General features: G+C 41.5%; 2 protein-coding genes across 2 annotated transcripts in view; one reads left to right on the top strand and one right to left on the bottom strand.

Moving 5' to 3' along the window:
* The window catches only part of LOC103916235 (glutamic acid-rich protein-like), a 74,769-nt gene extending 73,802 nt beyond the window's left edge, over positions 1-967 (top strand). The window contains exon 2 of the mRNA XM_009323199.1: positions 438-967. Coding sequence (XP_009321474.1) covers positions 438-967 — 530 coding nt within the window. The remainder of the gene's footprint in view (positions 1-437) is intronic.
* Positions 968-5,319: 4,352 nt separating this feature from the next.
* Positions 5,320-22,084, bottom strand: part of RAMP3 (receptor (G protein-coupled) activity modifying protein 3) — a 40,520-nt gene continuing 23,755 nt past the window's right edge. Inside the window, exon 3 of the mRNA XM_009323188.1 lies at positions 5,320-6,674. Within this exon, the coding sequence (XP_009321463.1) occupies positions 6,419-6,674 (256 nt within the window). The 3' untranslated portion in view covers positions 5,320-6,418. The remainder of the gene's footprint in view (positions 6,675-22,084) is intronic.

Here is a 22,084-nt window from a genome sequence, read left to right as displayed (position 1 = left end):
CTATTCTATTCTATTCTATTCTATTCTATTCTATTCTATTCTATTCTATTCTATTCTATTCTATTCTATTCTATTCTATCCTATCCTATCCTACTCTATTCTCTGCGCTCACCATGAGTCACATAACCATGAGACAGTTATTTGGCTGAAATGCCAGGGGGGGTTCAGATCCAAAAAGACATTCAAAGACACAAATCACAAAGGTTACAAGATTTGACTTTATTTTGTTTTTCTGAATCCATTTCGGAGTCGATGCTGACAAGCATTACCCAATGCCCATGTGTAGCCAGGAGCAGGCTGATGCATTCTTCAGTTTAGCTGGAAAAAACATGCCTTGCAGTCTGGCAATGGAAAGCCAAAGAGACACAGAAGAATACAGGCCAAGCAGTCCCTGCTTCCTCAACAGTAAGAACTTGAAGAATGACCACACACAAAAGACAATGACGAAGAAGAAGAAAAAGACAACGACGAAGAAGGAGAAAACGACGACGAAGAAGAAGATGATGACGAAGAAGATGACGAAGAAGATGATGACGAAAAAGATGACAATGACGGTAAAGATAACAATGAAGAAGAAGACGACGACGATGAAGAAGACAATGACCATGAAGAAGACAATGAAGTCGACGACGAAGATGAAGATGACGATGAATACGACAACAAAGATGAAGACAAAGACGAAGATGATGAAGAAGAAGATGACGATGATGATGAAGATGACGATGAAGAAGACGATGACAAAGATGACGACGATGAAGACAATGATGAAGAAGAAAAAGACGACGACGAAGTCAACAAAAAAGATGACAAAGAAGATGAAGACAAAGACAAAGAAGACAATGACGAAGACGATGACAATGACGATGAAGATGATGATGAAGAAGAAAATGACGACCACGAAGAAGACAATGAAGTCGACAACGATGAAGACGACGACAATGACGATGAAGAAGAGGATGACAAATAAGAAGACGACAAGGAAGACGAAGACAAAGATGAAGAAGACGATGAAGAAGACGACAACGATGACGAAGATGAAGAAGACAATGAAGAAGATGACAAAGAAGACGAAATGATGATGAAGAAGACGACGAAGACGATGATGAAGAATAAGATGATGATGAAGAAGATGATGACGAGGAAGACGACGATGAAGAAGACGGCGACAAAGAAGAAGCAGAAGAAGCAGAAAAAGCAGAAGACGACAATGACGATGATGAAGAAGACGACGAAGAAGAAGACAACGATGAAGAAGAATCAGAAGAACCAGAAGAAGACGACGATGAAGAAGATGACGATGAAGAGGACAATGACAACGAAGAAGATGACAACGACGACAACCACGACGACGATGACCATGACGACGATGATGATGATGACGACAATGATGACGACAAAGAAGGAGAAGGAGAAGGAGAAGGAGAAGGAGAAGGAGAAGGAGAAGGAGAAGGAGAAGGGGTGTGTGGTACCACGGGGTATTTTCCAAATGTGGCACATATTGACGACAAGTATAGTTTTTGCCTTCCAAAACTTGCTCTGCTCTGCTTCTTGGCCAGTGGTGCACAAAAAGCGCTCTCGTGCCTGCCCTGCACTTTTAATGCATGCAGGGAGAGCTGGGAAGTGGCAGCTCCGCATGCTGCAGCAAGCCTGGAGCCCTTCCAAGCACAGGCTGTTTTGCACAAGCAAGAACCCCCGGGGAAATGGAGCCAAGGGAAGAGCAGAGCTCGCTCCCGCTCCAAACTTGCAATGGGCAAGAGAGCCAGAGAGAGCCAGGGCACGAGTGGCGCCTTGGAGGTGCAAGAGCAAGCAGGCAAGAAGTGAGCCGAAAGGGCCCAGAGGAGCCCTGACAAGGGGCTGTGCTCAGTGCTACAGAGGAAAAGCAGCAAACCCCGGGGGCCACCCTGGGGGCCCGCCCTGGGAGTCCAGAAAGCTTCCTCCCCCCGGATGCGGGGCACAAGGGCCACCTTTGTGAAGCACGAGCAGCAGGCACCTAGCCAAAATGGCCCAAAGGAGCCCTGGCAAGGGACCGAGCTCAGTGATGCCGAGGAAGGCAAAAAACCCCCGGGGACACTTGCTAGTCCACCGTGGGGGAAAAAAAGCCTTCCTCCCCCCAGCTCTAGGGCACAAGAGGCCATCTTCCTGGTGCATGAGCAGCAGGCAGTAACCTCGCCAAAAGGGACCGGAGGAGCCCTGACAAGTGGTCATGCTCAATGCTGCAGAGGAAGGCAAAAAACCCCCGGGGACCAGTGCCAATCTGCCCCGGGGGAAAATTCCTTCCTGACCCCAGCGCTGGCGATCGGCTATTCCCTGAGCATGTGAGCAAGACCTGCCTCCTCGTCCCACAGGCTGGTCATGCCTCCCAGGAGATGCCCAAGCCCTATTCTCCCTCAACCTGGCGCCATCTCAGGGGCTTCCAAGAGCGGCCAGATGCCCCTGGTCTGATCGACCCTGGGGGCAAGAATCCTTCTCGCGCCTGGCAGGACGCCAGTGGGTGCTCCAAAGCACTGGCACCCCTGGCAACACCTGTGCATCCCGTTTCTTACAGCTGCTGCCCCTGGCTCCACAGGGGATGAGGATGGCGAGCTCTGCAGCGCTCCTCTAGAAGGCATTCCCTTGGTCTTGCCTCTGCTGTCCGGCTGAAAAGAATTTCCGTCCCTCAGATGAGCTTTGAAGGTGGCCCTGCCAGGAACTGGCCTTGCAGCGGAGAACCTCCAGCAGCCTCGTCCAGCCTCCTCCGGTCTTCCTCCCTCAGCACCCTCCAAGTAATTCCACCAGCTCCTCAAGGACTTCCTCTCAGATGTCTTTGGGCTGCCCCCGGGCCGGCTCTGGCAGCGGGACACGGGAGGATGCTCCCTTTTATCCCGCCCCGGGGCATTGTGACTGCTGCGTTGCCGGGTGGTGGCACTGTGACATGGCGCTGATGGGGGGGCCCCCCCATGCGCAGCCCCGCCCACAGCCCCTCCACCCAGCATCCTTTGGAGGAAGGCCTTTGGGGTGCTGGCCCGGAGGCAGCCCCTGTGCCCAGGAGGCCCAGGGGGCTGTCCCTGCCCTTGGTGGCCATGCACTGGGCACAGTTGCTGGGCGTCCCTGTAAATTCATCTGGACGTTCAGACTATGTAAATAAGGGCATTTATACCATAGACATTCATTTCGTTGTGGTGATACCAGTGGTGAAAGAGTTTTTGGTTCCCTCTGCATGAACTTCGCATACATGTAGAGAGCATGCAGGATTTCCTCACCATTCCTTACCAATGCACCAAGTGACACTTGCTACTACCCTGCTTATGGTGAGGTTTTCTTGGAAAATGTCCTGAACGGTTTTGTGTTCTTGACCATCTTTTTCCTTGCACTTCAGTAGCTCCTTTCCTCCTTTGGCCTTCACCCTTGATATCTTTCTTGAAAGTGATGGCAGCCCTCTCAGCCTTTGTCTTGCTCTTGCTAGTCATTGTCTTCTTCTGTCAACTCTTTTCAGAGTTGACAGCATAGTCAACTATAGTTCCATTATACCCCATGGAAATACACACTTTCCCAGTTGTTCCTGAATGCAAAAAATCCCACAACTCACAGGAATTAAACAATGTCAGCTAGCTGCTTAGCAAGCCTGTCACTTCTCTTCTGGCCTAAGTATTGCTTGGGATCAACCACTGTTCCAATTCTAGGCGGGATTTTAAACCAGTTATTTTCTTTCTGCTTGAATGTCTGCCTATTTTCCTCTGAGATTCTGTTGTAACCTAGAATTAATTCTCAATTACAAAACGAGCCAGATTTTTGGTCCCAGATATGATTTTCTTGGCAATGGAAAGAGGCTTTGGGGGACAGGTAGCAAGCTCCATGCAGTAGAAAATAATCACTAATTCTCACTAACACATAGTAGAAGTTCTGTCAAAAGATCCAACAGTTACCATTCTGGTTCCCTATTAATGTACACAGCTGTTAAGAACTGGACACTGTGGTTAGTTTTTTCCTTAAAAGACTATAAATGTTTCTCCAGATTTAACCACTGAGGCTGCATTAAATTAGCAGTGTCATTTCCCACACACTGTTTCAACTTCTCTGCCCTTCTATCAAGTAAATAAAAAAAAAACAGTGGAAGATCATACTTTGGATGGGGAAGACACACAAAAAAGATTAAATTTTCATATCCAAAGCAAACAGCAGCGACAGAATCCTTCCCCCTCCCCCACAGCACATGAAGGAAAATCCACTATATTTATTCTTTGAATCTTACATTTCTTAGAGTCTTTGAAAAGTTCACACTAGATTTTATTTTCAAATTAAACAGAATCTTTTTAAACATGGCATTTGTTTAAAGACCACAATACACATCTAGCAGTATGACATCATCAAGGTGACAGTTTCTTCTCCATTTAGTACCCAGGCCAAACATCTGTTTGATATTGAATAAGCTGGCTGATATCTCTCAGATGACCTGTTGATCAGGTGAACACAGTTCATATGAGCCAGAACTGGTCACGAATTTGCACCGAAGATGGCAATTAGATTGAAACGAACATGTTTTTGAAAAAGTCAAAATTTTTGCTATGTGGCTTCCAAACTGAAATTTTGAAACTTGCTTTGAAGCTTGTTGAAATTTAAAGCAAAATTAGGATTAAAATGAAACTCCGTGCAGAAAATTAAATTATTTGGTTTTGGCCACACAAAATACTTAACCAAACAATCTTTTGGATCAAATTAATGTGTTGTTTTTTCACTTCACCGCTAGTTTTGGTGGACCAAAACAATTTAATGCAGAAAATAATAGTTAAGTAGAAAACTAAACCAAAATCCTTAGTACCTATATCATTCTTCTTTTACAAAGAGAAATTTTCTGCTAGCATCTAGAGAATGAAAAAGTATCATTGGAAAAAGACACACTAAACACCTTAGAAAATGAATCATTCTAACATTAGGGTAATGAAAAAACGAGCTGGTGCCTTCAACCCTTGTGAAAGGATGTGAAAACAAACCAGTACAGCTACAGGTGTTCTTTATCTATCTACATATAAACAATTCCAGTAAAGGGTGCACTTCTAATTTGATTCAAGCCTGGAAACGCTTCTTATACACACAGACCTAAATCTCAAACACTGGGCCAGAATCTTAATGGAGAAAATCTAACTAGCAGAGATATGAAACACCATTACTTAGCCATTCAACCTGTATTTTATTTGTGTGCATAAGGTATGGAAAAATGAAGAGTCAGTTGTAGCAGATATTGCTCACTTATAATAGAAGAGCATTCGACTGAAAGGCATTTTGTGAGATGACAGAAAAGAAAGGTTTACAACACAGACATAGAAGTTGTTTTATTTTGGGCATATGATCTTTATTTAAACTGTTACATAGGAATAGCTTTATAGAATAAGATTTCTGTTTCTCTTTCCTCCTATGTCTGTTCCAAGCTTTGATGTTCATAGTTTAGTTCCCACACTCTTCACGGGACGATGAATTATTTATGTACAAAATTAGACTCTGAAAGGCACCTCAATCAACATGACACCTTTATATTTATTTGTAGGATATCACTTGCACAAACTGAAGTGAGAGCAGGGAGTATACAGTGAACACAAGTCATCAAGAATAATAGTTATAAAAGAGGAAAAATAAAGAGTGGCATACGAAAGTTTCTTCATTACTCCTTAGTATATTTATAATCAACCAATTTCTTCTCACGTTTTCCAGCTCTGTAAAATATGACCTGTATATCTTCCCAGAGTTTGTAAGCCATACAATTCCAAGTAGCCATGGTTAAAGGCATTTTATAAACTATTTTATAACATGACGTGATAATTTCCCCATGGGGATAGTCACCGGACACATAAATTGTTCCTTTGCCAGGACAACACTTCCAGTTCTTGATAATGATGTTTTTGACTAGCTTCCAGGAAAAGCTGCCACTTGGTTACATCCATGTTTGGTTCCTTTGCCAGTGATCTTCTATCCAAGTCACAAAGTTCACAGATGAAAACCTGAAGTGTCCTGCACAAAAACTAAAGAGATATCATCTCCCCCGCAGTCAATGTTACACCATGCGTACATACACTCACATACAGTTTTGCAAAACTTAGTTTACCAACCAGCTTTACCCATGGGAAAGTAACTTTACCGCTTTTGCAGCTTAGGGGTCCATTTGCCTGGGGACTGTCCTGTTTCTGGGAGCTGCCTGTGAATTCCATGATGATGAGGCCCGATGGAAGTAGAGAGCTTTGTTATCAGCAACACTGATGGCCAAGCTCAGCAGCAGTGACTTGCAGCAGCAGGCAGCTCTTTGTTCACAGGAGCATTGTGTTTGTCTCAGTATCTCACAGGTTCCATTTTAGCAGATCTGAAATCTTTATGTCGAGTTTCTCCCTTCGTCCTCCTTTCTTAGTGTTTTTGGAAGAAGGAAATGGAGAAAAAAAAAGCCCAGAAGAACAACTTACACCAGGATATCACTTCTCTTGCTGCACCATACAACCAGTGTTATCATGGCACATGTCAGCATGACTGGGATCAAGATCAGAGTTGTGAGAATTTCATCTGGTGGATCTTCCCAGTGAACCTTTTCTGAAGTACAGTTTGAAAAGAATTGTTTATGAATTCCAGTGATAAAGCCCTCTGCGAGGGGGTTTGGCCAAAAACAACTCGCGTTGTTGGCTTCACGTTCCGTGCACTGGGTAAAGTTGTCATAATACCTAGGACAAGAAGAAAATGAAGAGAAGTTTAAATAGAACACATATGCGTATTACACCTAGAGAAAACTATATAGGGTGCCATATAGAACCCGTAAGAGTGGGTCTATCATGTAGATACTCCTGAAGGACCTTTAATGGAAGCTGTGGATAACAAATACTACACAGTGAGCCAGAAGGAGAACTGACTCACATGTACTCATACAACTGAGAGATTTCATGTGAAATCCTGAGATCCCGGATGGACAGTGGTCAAAACCCTGTCTTTGGGTGCTGTTACTACAGCCAGGACCTCCTAATGCCACTTAAGTAGAATTAGAACCCACTCACTACAGACACCTACAGTACCTTTAAAAAACATACACACAAATGAGCCAAGAACAGGACATTTTAAGAAAAATATGGATAATTCATGTTCATCTGTCACTGGACATGATGTTGTGATGCTGGGACCAAGCCACAACATACATTACTGTCTAAGAATTTCAGTTCTGCTGTACTCTCAGGCAGTAAGAAGATAATGGGAAAATAAACACACAGAAAGTTAGCTTTTGACAACCTTTATCTTTTCCCCAACTCCAGGCAAATGCTCAGCGGGGGGGGGAAAAAAAATCATTCCTAATGACACATGTTTGCAATGCTCATGAAAGATTGGGAACCCCTTGTAATGCCTAACAGTTGATTTCAACACAGCATGTGCTGAAATTTACCTGTCCAGGGATAACATACTTATGAGAATTGGCTACCCCTCAGGAAAAAAAAAAAGGAAACAATAAGCCTAAATGAGTAATCGGGTGGGTTTTGTGGTGTTATCATAAGCCAAAGAAATTCAGGAAGCGAATGGAGTTTGGGGACGGAGATCGGAAATTAAGAAGACGAAGACTGTCTGGTCAGTATATGAACAGGGCAAGAAATAAGGAAGCTGAATTATTGTCTGTTGCATTTTTAGGTATTTCTTTCAGTCCTGCGTGACTCAATAAAGTCACTTCAAAGGGAAATTAAAATAGAAAGGGGAGATTGAGAAACCACATGACACCTCAACGGATAGCATCCTGCACTATTATCTGAAGGCCCTACCCTCCCTTTCAGTATGTATAAATATGGTAACTCCTGATGAATGACTTGTTCTGACATTAAGTACCACAGGGGACTAATGCTGACTCAGTCCTTTGCTGTGTAGTAGTGGAGGACAGACATTCAGTGTTTGGGTCAAGACTGAAGTCCATTGTCCATTGCCTGTCTGTCAGGGGAAATGCCTGCCCATGCTACAAGCACATAGGTTGAGAATACAGGCTGCAGAGCATCTACGTTCTCAGGGCTGTGTTCACAGAAGAGGAAAAAGCCTCACAGAAAGGTCCTTCTGCAGTCTCCTCACAGTTCTCATTCTCAGGGAGTTTGAGCTGATGCTGCTTTATTCATAAGCAAATACACTGGACAATCTGACAAGTCCACACCCAGATGCTCTGGCACGCAGATGCATATATGCACAATGTATGTGTATTTTAAGCAAAGTAACTAGAAAGGAAGCTTTTGTGACAACGTCAGCAGCTGCAGGGAAACAACAGGAAATAAGCTAAAAATAAAATACAAATATTAGCTGTTTGTTATTTTAATAGTGTCATTCTTCCATGCGACCCAGTAGCATCCATTCTTTATGTCCTTGGACTAAATTAGAAGCTAAAGATGTCTAGCTGAATATGGGAGAGACAGTCCCAGAGGACCTGAATAATAATACATCTAAAGGCATGCCTACAAGGTTTGACAGATCTTGCAGAGACGGCAGAGCTAGCACCCAGTTGCCCAGACAGGTCAGTGCTCCGTCTAGCACAGACACCAGGCAGGGCTCCAGAGAGCGTCGGGCTCTGCTGGAGCTTGCTCTGGTGAGCAAGCTTGGACCATCAATGGCTGCTTCAGCTCCCCGCTGCCACAGCCGCTGCAATTTGCCCATCTGTTCATGCAGAATAACAAAAACAACAATAAATCCTGGTGACCTTTCTTTTTTCCTTTTTTTTTCCCCTGGGTGTAAAATCCTATACAAAGTTCACTTTCTTCCAAGAATTCTGCAGATTTTTTTTCATAAGTGTTAGATAGTGTAAACAAAAACATTTCCACTGATTTTGCATTTAAAGTACAACATAACTAGAAAAATCTAGTTAAATGTTGCCAAAAGGCCAGATAAAAATAATTAGGGAGTTATACTGTATTTGAAAGACCGAATCCCTAAGAGCCAAAATAGAATAAAAATGTTATCTTAATAGTTTGAATTCCTTACAATTTTCCCTTAATACCCTCTCCCTCAAAAAAAAAGCTACCTGCACTATAACTGTTTTTTCACACAATCATGAAATGTAGATAAGAAAAAATCTCAACTATTTGAGAATTACATGTCTGCCAGTAAAGCTCAATTCACTTAAATATTTATGTAATTTAGTAATTTAGAGTTTATGCAGTGCAACATAAAGTTCACATTAAAAAAAAAATCCTCTGCATGGTACTGTGTAACAGCTGCCTCAGAAGGGAGCAACTGAATCCTCATTACTACAGCATGGGCGTTTTGTAGTTGATCAATTGGTTTGCAGGTTGTTGGGCTTTTTTAAGCGAGGTAGGAGTTAATAGATATTTAATTCCAATTCGATTCTCCTACGCTTAATTCTCTTATGCCTTAAGTAATTTTCTTTATTCAAATGATAAAGGCTAGAGTAGGAAACCTTTTCATTCTGTATAATAAAATGCCTATCACAAAGACGCACTGGCCTCTGACTGGAGGTACTTCAACACAAATGCATAAAAATTACATACTTTGTGAAAGGAAAGAACGAGAAATGACATCTTCTACTTATTCCCTGAACAAGTAATTGGAGAGCAGTACAGTAGCACAAGCTCCTTCACCTCTTGGATTATAAGGAGGTGTGGGAAGGTTATTAGTCTCCGTGCCGAGTCACATTTTCATCTCTTTCAGGCTAGCTATAAGGACCCTAGTTGGGTAATACTCAGAAAAGGTATATTCACTGGGAGCCAGGTCACAAGCTTTGTGATCAGTGGGCTGAAAAATCAATGTATCTGTGAGTTTCAACTCAGTTCAGTAGGCCAGTACTGAAAAAAAAGAACTAAGCATAGTCTGAGCACCAAAATTCATGTAAAGATATGTTTTCCCCTGATACGCTCAGGAGAATCATTGTAAGTTTTATTGAGGAACCAACTATTTGGTCACACTGCATGTTTCAGAGAACATGAAAAATACTTAATTCTTCTTTGGAGCAATCTCTGAGCTGTAACACATTTGTCTTGAAAGACAATTTTCAATATTCTAGAACAATACTTCATTTTCAGAGCACAAACACTTTTTCTTCTGTACTTTATGTTTCTACTAAAACAGACAATAACAATCGTGTGGTTAGTTTTTGTAAAAACTGTGGAAAATTATATTTTGTGAGTTATTTTACCCATGAGAAAATATTTATATATGTTTTTATATATACCTATAACCAAGAAGCTGGACAATAGGCAGTTATTATCAGGAATGCTAGTGCACGTTTGCCTTCATGGGACAGTATTTCATGGAGTGCCCACTCAAACTATTTAAATAGACAGCTGGAAGTATTACATCTCACCCATCTCAGGGTAGCCAGTTGCCTACCACTCAGGGCACTGCTCAGTCTAAGTGGGGGCTTGAATCTCATCCATAGTTTCCCACATCCCCAGGGAGGAATGTGGTAAATTCTTGTTCTTTCTTCCTCAACATCCCTGCACAGAAAAACTGCAGACATGATTGGTTTACAAACACACAAAAAAATACAACTCCCTCCTCCAAATTTTCATGAGACCAAGAAAACAAATAGATTGTTTCATTAAGAGTTCCAACAAATGAGCACTTTCCAAAGAAAAATCATTCTTTCAAAAAAGCCCAAACAATTCTCAAAAAGCAGAGTACCATATATCATGTTACTGAAGACAAACTTTTGAAGGCATTTGCTGGCTGCAGCCAGTAGACCCACACGCAGTTCCAGTAAGAGAATTTTGCCACCTCTCCAGCACTCATGGATAGACCACCCCAGAGACACTCTGCACACATGCAGTCAGGGATGTTTTGCCATTGCTTAATGAGATGGGTCAGGAATTAAAAAACAAAACAATCACTGCACTTTCACTATCCCGTTTTACATAAATCAGCTTCATGATTAGTGATATAATTATGGAAGGGTACAGCAGGGTACATACATTACAAGTTAATTTTGTTATTTTGAGTCCACTAAGTATTCAGAAAATACAGGGAAAATTCCCTCTAGCATAAACAAGTTTTGATGTAAACCAGGTAATAGATACTCAAGAAACACACACTCCTTCTGCTAATCTACAATCCTGGACAGGAATCTAGAGGTACTGTTCCAGGATACTACAAATTATGTGGTGTATTTTAATAAAGATGTTTAATAGAGACTCTTTTTTTTTTCCCCCAGATGGTTCAACAAGAAATTTATTCATACATAGCCATATATTAAATTAAGAGTTCAAAGTAAATCATCATCCTTGTAACCTTCAGACTGGGTAGTCTGGAATGAGAAATGCTGAATTAATAATAATTATAAATATCATATGATGAGAAAGGCTCTTCTTACAGCATTTCCAGATGAAGTGGAGGCAGGAAGTACCAAACAACCTCACTGAAAAAAAGCCTATTCTTGTGTGATATGCAGCCAGATTCTATAGAAATTAAGGGTGTAACAGTCTGGATGAACTTCAAATAAGGATCCAAACCCTAAGATGATTATCTCCTGAGGTTTCACCATCACGTTAAAAGGAAAGCTTTAGTTTTATAATCAGCTATGAGTCTACAAATACGGTGGAATATTTCTGAGCTTTTTTCATTCAACATCTCTCCAAACAGATTTGTGTCTGTATCTCACGATTCCTTTAATCACGTATCTCCTCCCAAGAGGAGCATTCTCACAGACACGCTTCTACCTCCCCAATCAGATCAGATCTGCTATTGTGCATCTCCAACATAGAATTCGGCCAGAAGAAAATAACGCACTACAAAACATAAGGATGGAAATGAATGTGGGGGGGAAATAAAGGCAAAAAAACCCTTGCTGGTTTAATGACAACTTTATAAAGTATAGTTTACTCTCATGCCACTAAATAATGGGCATTGTGACAGTTTTACTCACTTGGGTTGAAAATAATAAATACATTCTGGTGTCCTTTGAAATAATTACAGATCTCCACCCTTGGCTTCACATCAACAGCTGTATAGAAAATGAAAAACGGTTGAATAAACCTAACTGAAAACCCTAAAATGCACAACTATTACTAAACTGTTTTTAATTTGCTAAAGATACAGCAAGAAAATGTAAATATAAAGAGCAACTGTAGATGTAAGCAGTAGTTTATATACCTAATACCCATCTTCAATGAGCAACAGAAACTACTACATTAAGGAAATGTAGAACAAGGAGGGAAATGTAGCCTGACACCAGGTACTATGTTATAAAGATGAAAAATTTAGTAGCACGGGAATTTTACCAAGCCAGAAGCTTCTACTAGCAAGTGGGCTTTGCCTTCTACCACTCCTGCACTATATTTTAATGATTACTTAGTTGTAAACTCAGCTCATTTTTGGGGAACACCAGTTCAGAGAGGAATTATTCTCTGAAGCGATCACTATGCCATGTCTATAGGAGCCAGTCCCATAACTCCCTTGAATTAGACAAAAATCAAAAGAGTAAGCGAAGGCAAATCCTAATCCCACAAAAACTTAAGCATATGTATCCAACTTCTTATATGCACCACACCTCCTAAGTAGCCATTGCCATCAGTGATGATGTGTGGAAAAAGATGTACTTAATATACTGAAGAGCCTGCACTGGGCCTCAGATGCTGTCAGCCACCTCACGAATTCCCACCTCTCAAGCCGAGAGAGAAACAGAGACATAGGGAATGCACTGCGGAGGGCACAGGAAAATGCATGATGCAAGAGCAGCATGTGGAACTGGCATCCTACAATCCAAACACTGAAATGCTCTGCAAATGTCTGGCTTGCAGATGTTCATTGATGTACTGTATCTTCCAGATAAGAGTTTGTTTTACTCCTTAGAGATGATTACAACATTGCAGTGTCACTGCTCTATGCAGTGATCTGGCTCAAGAGCTGTGGCTTTAATATCGTTTGTCTAAACCATTATTTACTATGCTATTGCATGAACAATGAATTATGTCAGAATGCATTACTTAATCATGAACTCATCAGGGACAAACTGAACTTCTCCAAAGAAATCCTTCCTGAGCTAGCTTTCAGAGTAGCAATGAAAAAATACGCGCTATTTTAGTGGTGAACATGAATTCTCCTGGAAGTTGCCACGCTGAGGCAAATCCCTTCACCAGTTTGACACAACAGATATTAAGCTGCTATGTTAATTAACACACACATCAGACTCTTTGCATTTCTGGCTTAAAATTGTACATTTCTTCATCGTAAGAATAGGGTCATCTGTGACTCGCTGCTTTTAAATCATCAGTGCTCAGTTTCTAAAGTTGACTTGAATTACAACTTTGATGACAGAGCAGCTGATAGAGACCACAGTTACAACCGCAGCTCATTTCTGCGTAAGCTCCTGAGACATAGCAAAGTTGCCTGTTAACAAGTTCCTTGCTAAACAGATGTCCCCAGGTTTGCAGCTGCAATGCCGCTATCTCAATTCAGAATGAGCTTAACATGAAACAGTGCAAACAGGACTGAGGATTTGGTACTATTTTAGGAAGCCTGATGCCTGCTCTTTGCCCTGGTCCAACACCAGCAGCTATTGTAGTAACACTGACATTTGATGGAAAACAGAGAATGGCAAGGGGGAAAGAAGGGCCATTTGTTATTCACTGAAAGCTGAAAGAAAGCAGAGTAATTTTTAAAACATACTTTAGTGCTGTGAGCTAAAAAAGACACCTCCAATTCCCAAACCTTGAGAAGAAAGCTTAACCACAAAATGGTATTAGGAAAGAGAATAAGACTGTATGTGGAGGAGAAAGAGGATTAATTAAAAATGTACCTTTTTACTATATTGTACCCTTCATTTTAGAAAACTGTGATATTACAGCTAATGAAGATAACAATTCTGATGTATTTTCTCACTTTTCCTCTTCTGTCTTGTGTGAAGGGTTGTTTGGGAGATATTTGTTTGTTTAATATTTTGTGCTTTATTTTATGAGCAGAGCTTAAGTGTGTAGTGTGGGTCTGGAGGGACATGAGCCCTTATGAGATCTACAGCAATTGTTTAGAGACAGATTTTTAAAACTAGTGAAATCCCTAAAGACAGTCACTAAAAGCCCTTGAAATTATGCATGTTATTTGTAATTTCAGCTACAATTACTCCAAAAGTATTTGGGAATTCAGGTCGTATAACCAAAAACCAAGGGCGCTTTAACTTGGCACAGATGACAAGGTTTCTACACTCTGCTGCATTCCTCCTCCTCCAGCACCACAATATGCACTCTTCACGAATCAGCTTCTGAACCATCATGCTGTACAGCACGACGCTGGAGCACCACAAGGAACTGTGGAGGTTTGTCATGCAGATGCTCATGAAAAAGAGGTGTTGCCAACCCAATCTGCACGTGCTCATCAGTTAGACATCTCTGTTCCTTATTTGTCCCTCTGTAAAATGAGGCTAACAAAGCATTGTCCAACCTCACAAAAATACTGTGTAATAAAAGACAATATGGTCTCTGATGACTACCTTAATAGGGACCATATGTGTCATATTTTCCATATCACTTCACAACATCTGTCCTCAAAAACTCACACATGTAAGTATCCCTGCAGTGACAGTGAGAGACCAGATACCACTGAAAAATGAATAAACAAATAAAACCAGTGTGGATAACTGTATAGTTTTGGTTTCAAAGTCAGAGAGTAGTTACGAAATGCTAGCTAAAATAAAACAATTTCTAAATAAGGAATGGTAACAAAAAAAGCGTGCAAGACTACTATTTCAGACACTGACTTCTATATGCAAACAGTTCAGTGGTTTGTATTTTTAACTAATGGATATAGGCAAAAAAAAATATTGCTAATAATGCCTATGTGTCATCTAATACCTTTCATTCATTACTTTGCAAAGGAAGCAAATGTCCTCATTGTTTTCTAGATGAGAAAACTCAACCATAGTACGGAATCACAATTTGCCCACAGCAGAGTAGTTCATGCCAGAACTGGGAATAGAGCATGGGTCTCCTGGGCTCAGGATGAGGCTCTAGATACAACCCATACTGCTTACAAGGACTCTGATTCTTATCCTGCAACTGGGGTACTGAAAACCACCCTCTCCTTGTGAAATCTCCACTGTTTGAGCTACGTACACACACACACACGCACAGAGCATGACTTACATATGACTGCCTGTTTTTTCAGAGAAAGTGGAGCTCTAGAAAAGCTCAGTCTTTGGGGATTACTTGGTCAACAGAGCACCAGGTCTTCCAGAACCTGACAGAGGGGAATGGAAGGATGCCCTGAACTTCTTTCTGCTCTTTCCTCTGCACCTGACTGACATACACAGGAAAGGAAAATGCTGTCCACACTGAACTCGGGGACAGAAAACAAAGCACAAAGTTACACCTGAGCAATTATCTCAGAATATACACAAAATTGCAACAGCCTGAAGGAGATCCATGAGTGACTGACACCCGAGCTGCTCATTTACAAATAAGGAATATATGAACTACCATCTTTAATTCAAAGTATAAAAGACACCCTGTACCTCAGTCCTGAGCACATGCAAGAGGCTCTGCTCCTAGAGAGTTCATGCAAGCTTTGATATAAATTCCAGTTTCATTTATGTTACTGAAGACTGCAACACAGTTCCCACATTAAGGGGAACTCAGTTACAAACTAATTCTGCATAGTTATCCACCTCCTCTCTCCCTTTGTTTCCAGAAAAAGCAAACCTCAGCACACAGGCCAGATGAGACCCCCAACATGCTTCATCAGAGGCCTAATAATGGGCTATCAGAAGAGAAAGCTTCTGGAGCATTGCACAGCAAGTGAACCACACCACAGTACCAGAAATCAGACACAAAAGGAGGTGGGACTCATTACATCTTGCTTTCATCTCACTTCATTCCCCTGCAAATGCATCAAGTTTGTATTTTTCACCCGAAGACCAAACCCCTGTCTACATTCAACAAATGGCTTGCCAATTTTAAGTTCTGCACAGATCCTGCAAAGCTCACTGAAAGAAATTTATGTTACATAGACTTGCATATCCTGACAACTTGAAATCATACTTTTGAGACATGCTGCAATTAAGACCATAAAGGTGAAGAGGTAAAACAGATTTAAGAATTCACAATACTTTTGTGACTACTTTAAACTTGATTTTCACACCTACTGTTTCTCCCTTCCACAGTTTCTCATTAAAACGATGACCTCGACAAAGATCTTTGATGTCTGGGAAAATCCACATTTCATAGCAGGAAAGAATAAGTCAGGAAATAAATAATTCCATTTAACAATAGACCACAGACGTTTGAGTTCAGCTCAGCCACACAAAAAGAAATCTCAGTGTTCCTTATATATATATGGAACAGGAAATGTTCTTAAGAGACCAACAGCATTTATGTGCCCTAAAGAAGCTGATCTTTCAGAATAAACTCAAGGCACCGATTCCAGTCTTAAATACAGAAAAATGCATGGACACCTGATAATAGTTTACTCCCTAGTGAGAGGCAAATTTTTGCTCCTGGCAATACCTGTGCAACAGGCTTGCTGTCACCTATGGAATCTCGTCACCATCAACTCATCTGTGACCACTCACCACCTCTCCAGGTACTGCAAAAAGGGAACATGGTCCTTGACAGACAAAAAGCAGGTTTTGTACTTGCTCATAGATAGCTAGGTTCTTCTGTACTTTCAAAATGTCAGACTTCTCACAAGATCTGTTTTCCAAGCCTGTTTGTCCTAAGATTATATGAAGTACTGTTGTGGTGGGTATTACCAACTGATACTGTCTTCTACTCTCTCCAAGTGCTATTGGCTTTTTTTTTCCACAATGCAGAAGCAAGCTTTGCTTTTGGAATGACATACTGTGCTGCTAGCTTCAAAGTAAGCAAAATGATGCATGGGAGCAGTTTAAAAGACAAACCTGCATGAGCAGCAGCAGAGTTTGCAGTTTGTCTGGGGCCCTGGTTAGTCAACTCTCTTGAATAACTAAGTCTCAACAGCAAAACAAATGCATACAAAACCACAAAGACACCTTCCCTAACATTGCAGTCCCCAGCAAAACTCCTGCCGATTTGCAGAAAAAAGATGTGCTCCTTTCCATCAAACTCTGCAGCAATGAACTAGCCCCTAATCCTTTAAGAATTAATCCTACCATTAAACCAAACATATTAATCCTACTATTATTAATCTATTTCAAAATGTAGATGAAAATCTAGATGAGCATGGACATTAACTGCTTTACTGGCAAACCAATGTGGGAGTGGTCACTGCTAAGCTGCAGCAATGTTCTGCTAAACTTAGGTCTAATGAAACATAATGTTTCCATAGGAACAGAGTTCCTCCTCCAGCCAAATCACTGAACACACTGAAAAATCCTAACCCTCAAATTCAGCAACAGGAAAAACAAAATTACAGCTAAACCACAGACCTAGAACGGAATTCCTCAACAGTAATGTTTTATTGCTATTTAAATCATCACTTCCAGACCCAGATAGAGGAGGTGGTGTTCTAGTGAGAACTGGCAGTAAAAAAGCCTCCCTGTAAACAACGTACATAATGTTGTCAAAAAACTCCTACCTTCAATACCATAAAGTGGCAAGGGACTGAACTGTATTAATTTGGCCACGCAGCAAGATAATCGTTTCTCACGAATCATTCCCTGGAAAGAACTTAGGTAACTCTAACACAGCAACTTTCCCTGTAATTATAATTATACAACATTAGTCCATAAGCTTTATTCCTATAGTAAATGAATCACAAATAAAAAGATGCTTTTTCAATCTGTAGATCAGTAAGCCACTAAACCAACACAGTGCAATACAATTATACCACAGTAACTTTCAATTAGCCAGCCTGAATATTAGAAACAAATTAGCCTTACCTACATGCACCTCAGAATAAGCTCATGTATCTCATTTTTGCAGACAGCTTTGCCCAGCTCCATTCTCCTGTGGAGCTGACTGGTATCATTCCTAAACTACCTGGTGTAAAGGAAGATAGTTGAGCTGACATTACACTGCAGCTGGTGCTGGAGCTTTTGTGTGGACACGTCCACTGCAAGACTCCTTTTCTTCTGAAACTCGAAGCACAGGTCTCTACTCAAGTCCAAAAGCAATAATTCATATGAATGAGAAGAAAACTTGTTTGCCCTCATTTGAAGAATGGGGATCTCATTTGCAGAACTGTAGCCAATAGTGAACATCACAACTTATTAGTAAACATATTTTTATGCTTCTGCAAAGTGAGTCGTGTTTTCAGCACTACTTGGAAATGAAGAATAGCAAGACCCACATCAGCTAGACAAATGGTAAGTGCCCTTGTTGATCAAGTCCTATCCCATTTATATTCAAAGCAGTATCACTCGAAGTCTAAGGAATGCCATAGCAACATTTGTACAAGATTACTGAGCTTCGTTGTTCCAAGATTTCTATAGCCCCTCCAGCTTCTTTCAAGAAAAACAAAGCTGAATGTAAATGAATCTAACAACCAAGCGAAAAGGGGCTTGACATGTTCCTTGATATCTTCAAGTAAGCAGAGTCAGAGAGAACAAAATTAAAGGACACTGAACAATGTCTGTGAAGGTTAAATTTTGAGTTCTTATTGTTACAAAATAGCAGTTTTCCTTCTTGGAGTATTCTGACTGCACAAAGCACTATCTGTGTGTAGAAAACCTCAGCTGTGTCAAGTTTACAAATTGGTTGGTGACACTGCACCCTCAAATACCACCACCCCAATCACAAATGAACTCTTACATTTGTCACTTATTTCCTGCTCAGCATGGCTCTTTACCTCCCAGTTGAAATGCCAGAACAGGTGGCTGTGGACTTTCCATGCACAAACAGGTATTTGCTTGCAGTCAGTAGAGAAAAAAAATACAACTTAACCGCGCGCTGAAAGGAGGAATTGTACAAAAGCACAAGATAGCTCAGCGGCTCAGAGAATTTAATTGCATTAACCGTCCTAAGTGAGGACAGTTATCTTGATACAAGGGCATTATACTGAACAATTCAATACTGTCCAGCAGTGACTCTTCTTTAAGAAAAACAAACAAAAACCACACTTCTCCCAAAAATCAGCCTAATTAATTCATATTAGAGTATTACTTTGAAGCAGAATGGGTCATCTTTTAAATGTTGTAAAAGCACTAAGTACTTCCAAACCTGTGTGACATAACATGGTTTTGAGGAAAAGAAATATTTCATAAGGACAGTTCTCTCAAAAAAATGTTCCAGCTGTATTTTGCTGTCTCTAGAATGGGAAAATTTTACCAGTAGAAAATACCTTCAGTGCATGCAAGCAATACATTTTCAGTTTAGCAGCAAGGACATTACATAGAATTGTTATTTTATTTGAGGTATCACATGCTGCAATTTTGTTAGACACATCTCTAATGAAGGGGAACAGCCAATACATAGAACAAGTTACAGGGAACAGAACTGCTACAGAAGCCTGTTCTCTCACTTAACATTTAACAGTCTCCAACCACTGAATACTTTTCATGGGGAGCAGGTAACACATTTCTGCTTGGCAAGGCCTAAAAGAAAAGCTCTTCTGCCAGCAAAACAGAAGTCCTTCAGAGAGCTGAAGGGACTGCTGCTAGAAAACAGCTTTTTTGTTCACATGATCTACATGACCTGCTTCTAGTTTGTATGGGGATAAAAGACTGCTTCCAGTGATGATTAATGTCCCCCTAAAAACTAAAAAGACAAAATAGCTCCATGTCAGTTGTCATCAGTTTTCCTGTCTTCTGTATCGGGTGTACATTTTCTTTAATTTTCCTTTTTTCACCAACATACCTGTAGCCCTTATTATTCTTCACATCTCTTGCCAAATTCAGGTCCAGCTATGCTTTAGCTTTCCTGATCGCATCCCTACACAACTGGGCAGCATCCCTATATTATTCCAAGAATACACGTCCCTGGTTCCACTGCCTGTGTATTTCATTCTTACACTTTCGTTTGACCAGGAGGTCCTTACTCAGCCATGATGGTCTCCTGCCTTCCTTGCCTGATTTCTTACACATAGGAATCGAGAGCTCTTGCTCTCTGAAAAAAATGTCTTTAAAGAGCTGCCAGCTCTGTTCTGCTCCTTTATCCCTGAAGGCAGTTTCCCAGCGGGTCCCATCCAGTAATTCCTTAAACAACTGAAAATTTGCTTTCCTAAAATTCAGGGTCCTTACTCTACACTTCATCTGGCCCGTATCCCTCAAGATTGTGAATTCGACCAGGGCATGATCACTGCAGACCAGGCTGCCACCAATCTCGACCTCTAACATGAACATTTCCCAGTGTGCTTCCAAAGGCCTTGTGAGCAGTGGTACAGAGCAGCTACAGAGATGGCAGCAGGGGCAACACTCTTTGTAAGCAAAAAGCGAGGGATGCAATTCCCTCTTCAGTGAAAACAGAGTAAATCAAGAGTTGCTTTAGAAAGGCACTCAAGCTACTGCCTGTTTCAGCAGCCTCGTAAGTATTCACATCTCCTCAAAGGCTGAGGAGTTGCATCCACTTCAGGTTCTTTTTCTTATAAAGTTGAATAGATCCTCAAGATAATACTGTATTTCAGACCCTCACATGCACACCTGCAATGCTGAGATGCAAATAATATAAAAATAAATATCAGAATCTTTACAGAACCACATAGGTTTTGCTTCCAAAGAGATGTTTTAATATGGCTGTTTATCTTCCCCCTTCTAGTTTGCTTTCCAAGACCCATGAAATGCTGAGTGGCTACACCAGTGTGTCTAGTCCCTTAATCCTGAGCTTTAACATCTGCACTTTGGATAGAGCTTTCAAATAATTCTGTCAAGAATTAAGGCCTGTGTTTCCAGGGCTCATCAAACATCTTGTCCACTACTCCTTAAGTGTTTCACATTCCAGTTGTCTGGTGCAAGCCTGGCAACGCGTTCTACGTAACAGCAACTTCTAAAGCTGTGTTGGGGCCTGGCCCATGTCTATCAAGCTGCTGCCCAGCACCCTCAAAGGGGCTCTGGGGCCACACAAATGGGTATGGAGACCAAACCAGAAACCTAACCCGCAACTGTAACAGTTGCTCCTGTAGTCAAGAAGAAACAGTCGAAGCAGGGGTCAACTCGGTTAGTAAGAGGAGAAGAAGCTCCTCCTGAGAGGGGGAGAGAGGAAGAATCAGAAGAGGCAGCCTATTCTGCAGCAGGACAGGTGAGGAAAGAGATATAAATCATAAAAGAGGCAAAAACTATCCAGTCCCTATACATGACCAAGCTCCAAGAGAGGCAAAAACATTTCACCCATCAGCCAGGTAAGCAAATTTCTACCTGGTTGCTCCAATGTTGGGAACGTAAGAGCAAACTACTTATAGCTCAGTGGGCCCATGTAACATCAGGACATGCAACGTACATTTGGGCTCAAGATTGAGGGGTGGACCTAACCACTGAAGCCATTGCACAGATTATTCATGAATGTGAAACATGCACCATAATCAAGTGAGCCACGCCAGTAAAGCCTCTCTTGTGTGGCTGCAATATCAGTAAGGGAGGCCTTGCAGACTGATTATATCACACTGCCACAAACCCGCCAAGCAAAACATCATCTGCTTACCATGGTAGAAGTAACAACCAGATGGTTGGAAACATACCCTGTAACCCAAACCACTGCCCAAAACCCCATCCTGGGCCTTGAAAAGCAAGTTCTGTGGCAACACGGCACCCCAGAAAGAACTGAGTCAGACAACGGGACTCATTTCCAAAACAATCTCATTAGCACCTAGGCCAAGGAACATGGCGTTGATATGGTGTACCACATTCCCCATCACACACCAGCCACCCGGAAGACTGAATGATACAATGAACTGTTAAAGACCATACTGAAAGGGATGGGCGCTGGGACATATAAGCAGCAGGATGCAAATTTAGCAGAAGCCACTTGGCTACTTAATACCAGAGGATCAGGTAACTGACTTGGCCCTGATCAAACAAAACCCCTGCATATTGTGGAAGGAGATAAGGTCCCTGTAATGCATGTGGGGAACTGGCTGGGAAAGACAGCATGGTTTGCTTCTCCCTTGGGAAAAGGCAAACCTGTTCGTGGGATTGCTTTTGCTCAAGGACCCAGTACACTTGGTGGATAATGCAGGAAGATGGGGAAATCCAATGTGTACCTCAAGGAGATTTAACTTTGGGGGGAAATAACCAATGATCTGAGTTGTCTATTTTAGGAAGTACCACAGCAGG

The sequence above is a fragment of the Pygoscelis adeliae genome, unplaced genomic scaffold (genome assembly GCF_000699105.1).
Source record: "Pygoscelis adeliae isolate BGI_AS28 unplaced genomic scaffold, ASM69910v1 Scaffold360, whole genome shotgun sequence".
In the NCBI taxonomy this organism is placed as follows: Eukaryota; Metazoa; Chordata; class Aves; order Sphenisciformes; family Spheniscidae; genus Pygoscelis; species Pygoscelis adeliae.
This window is presented reverse-complemented; position numbering and strand designations above follow the sequence as displayed.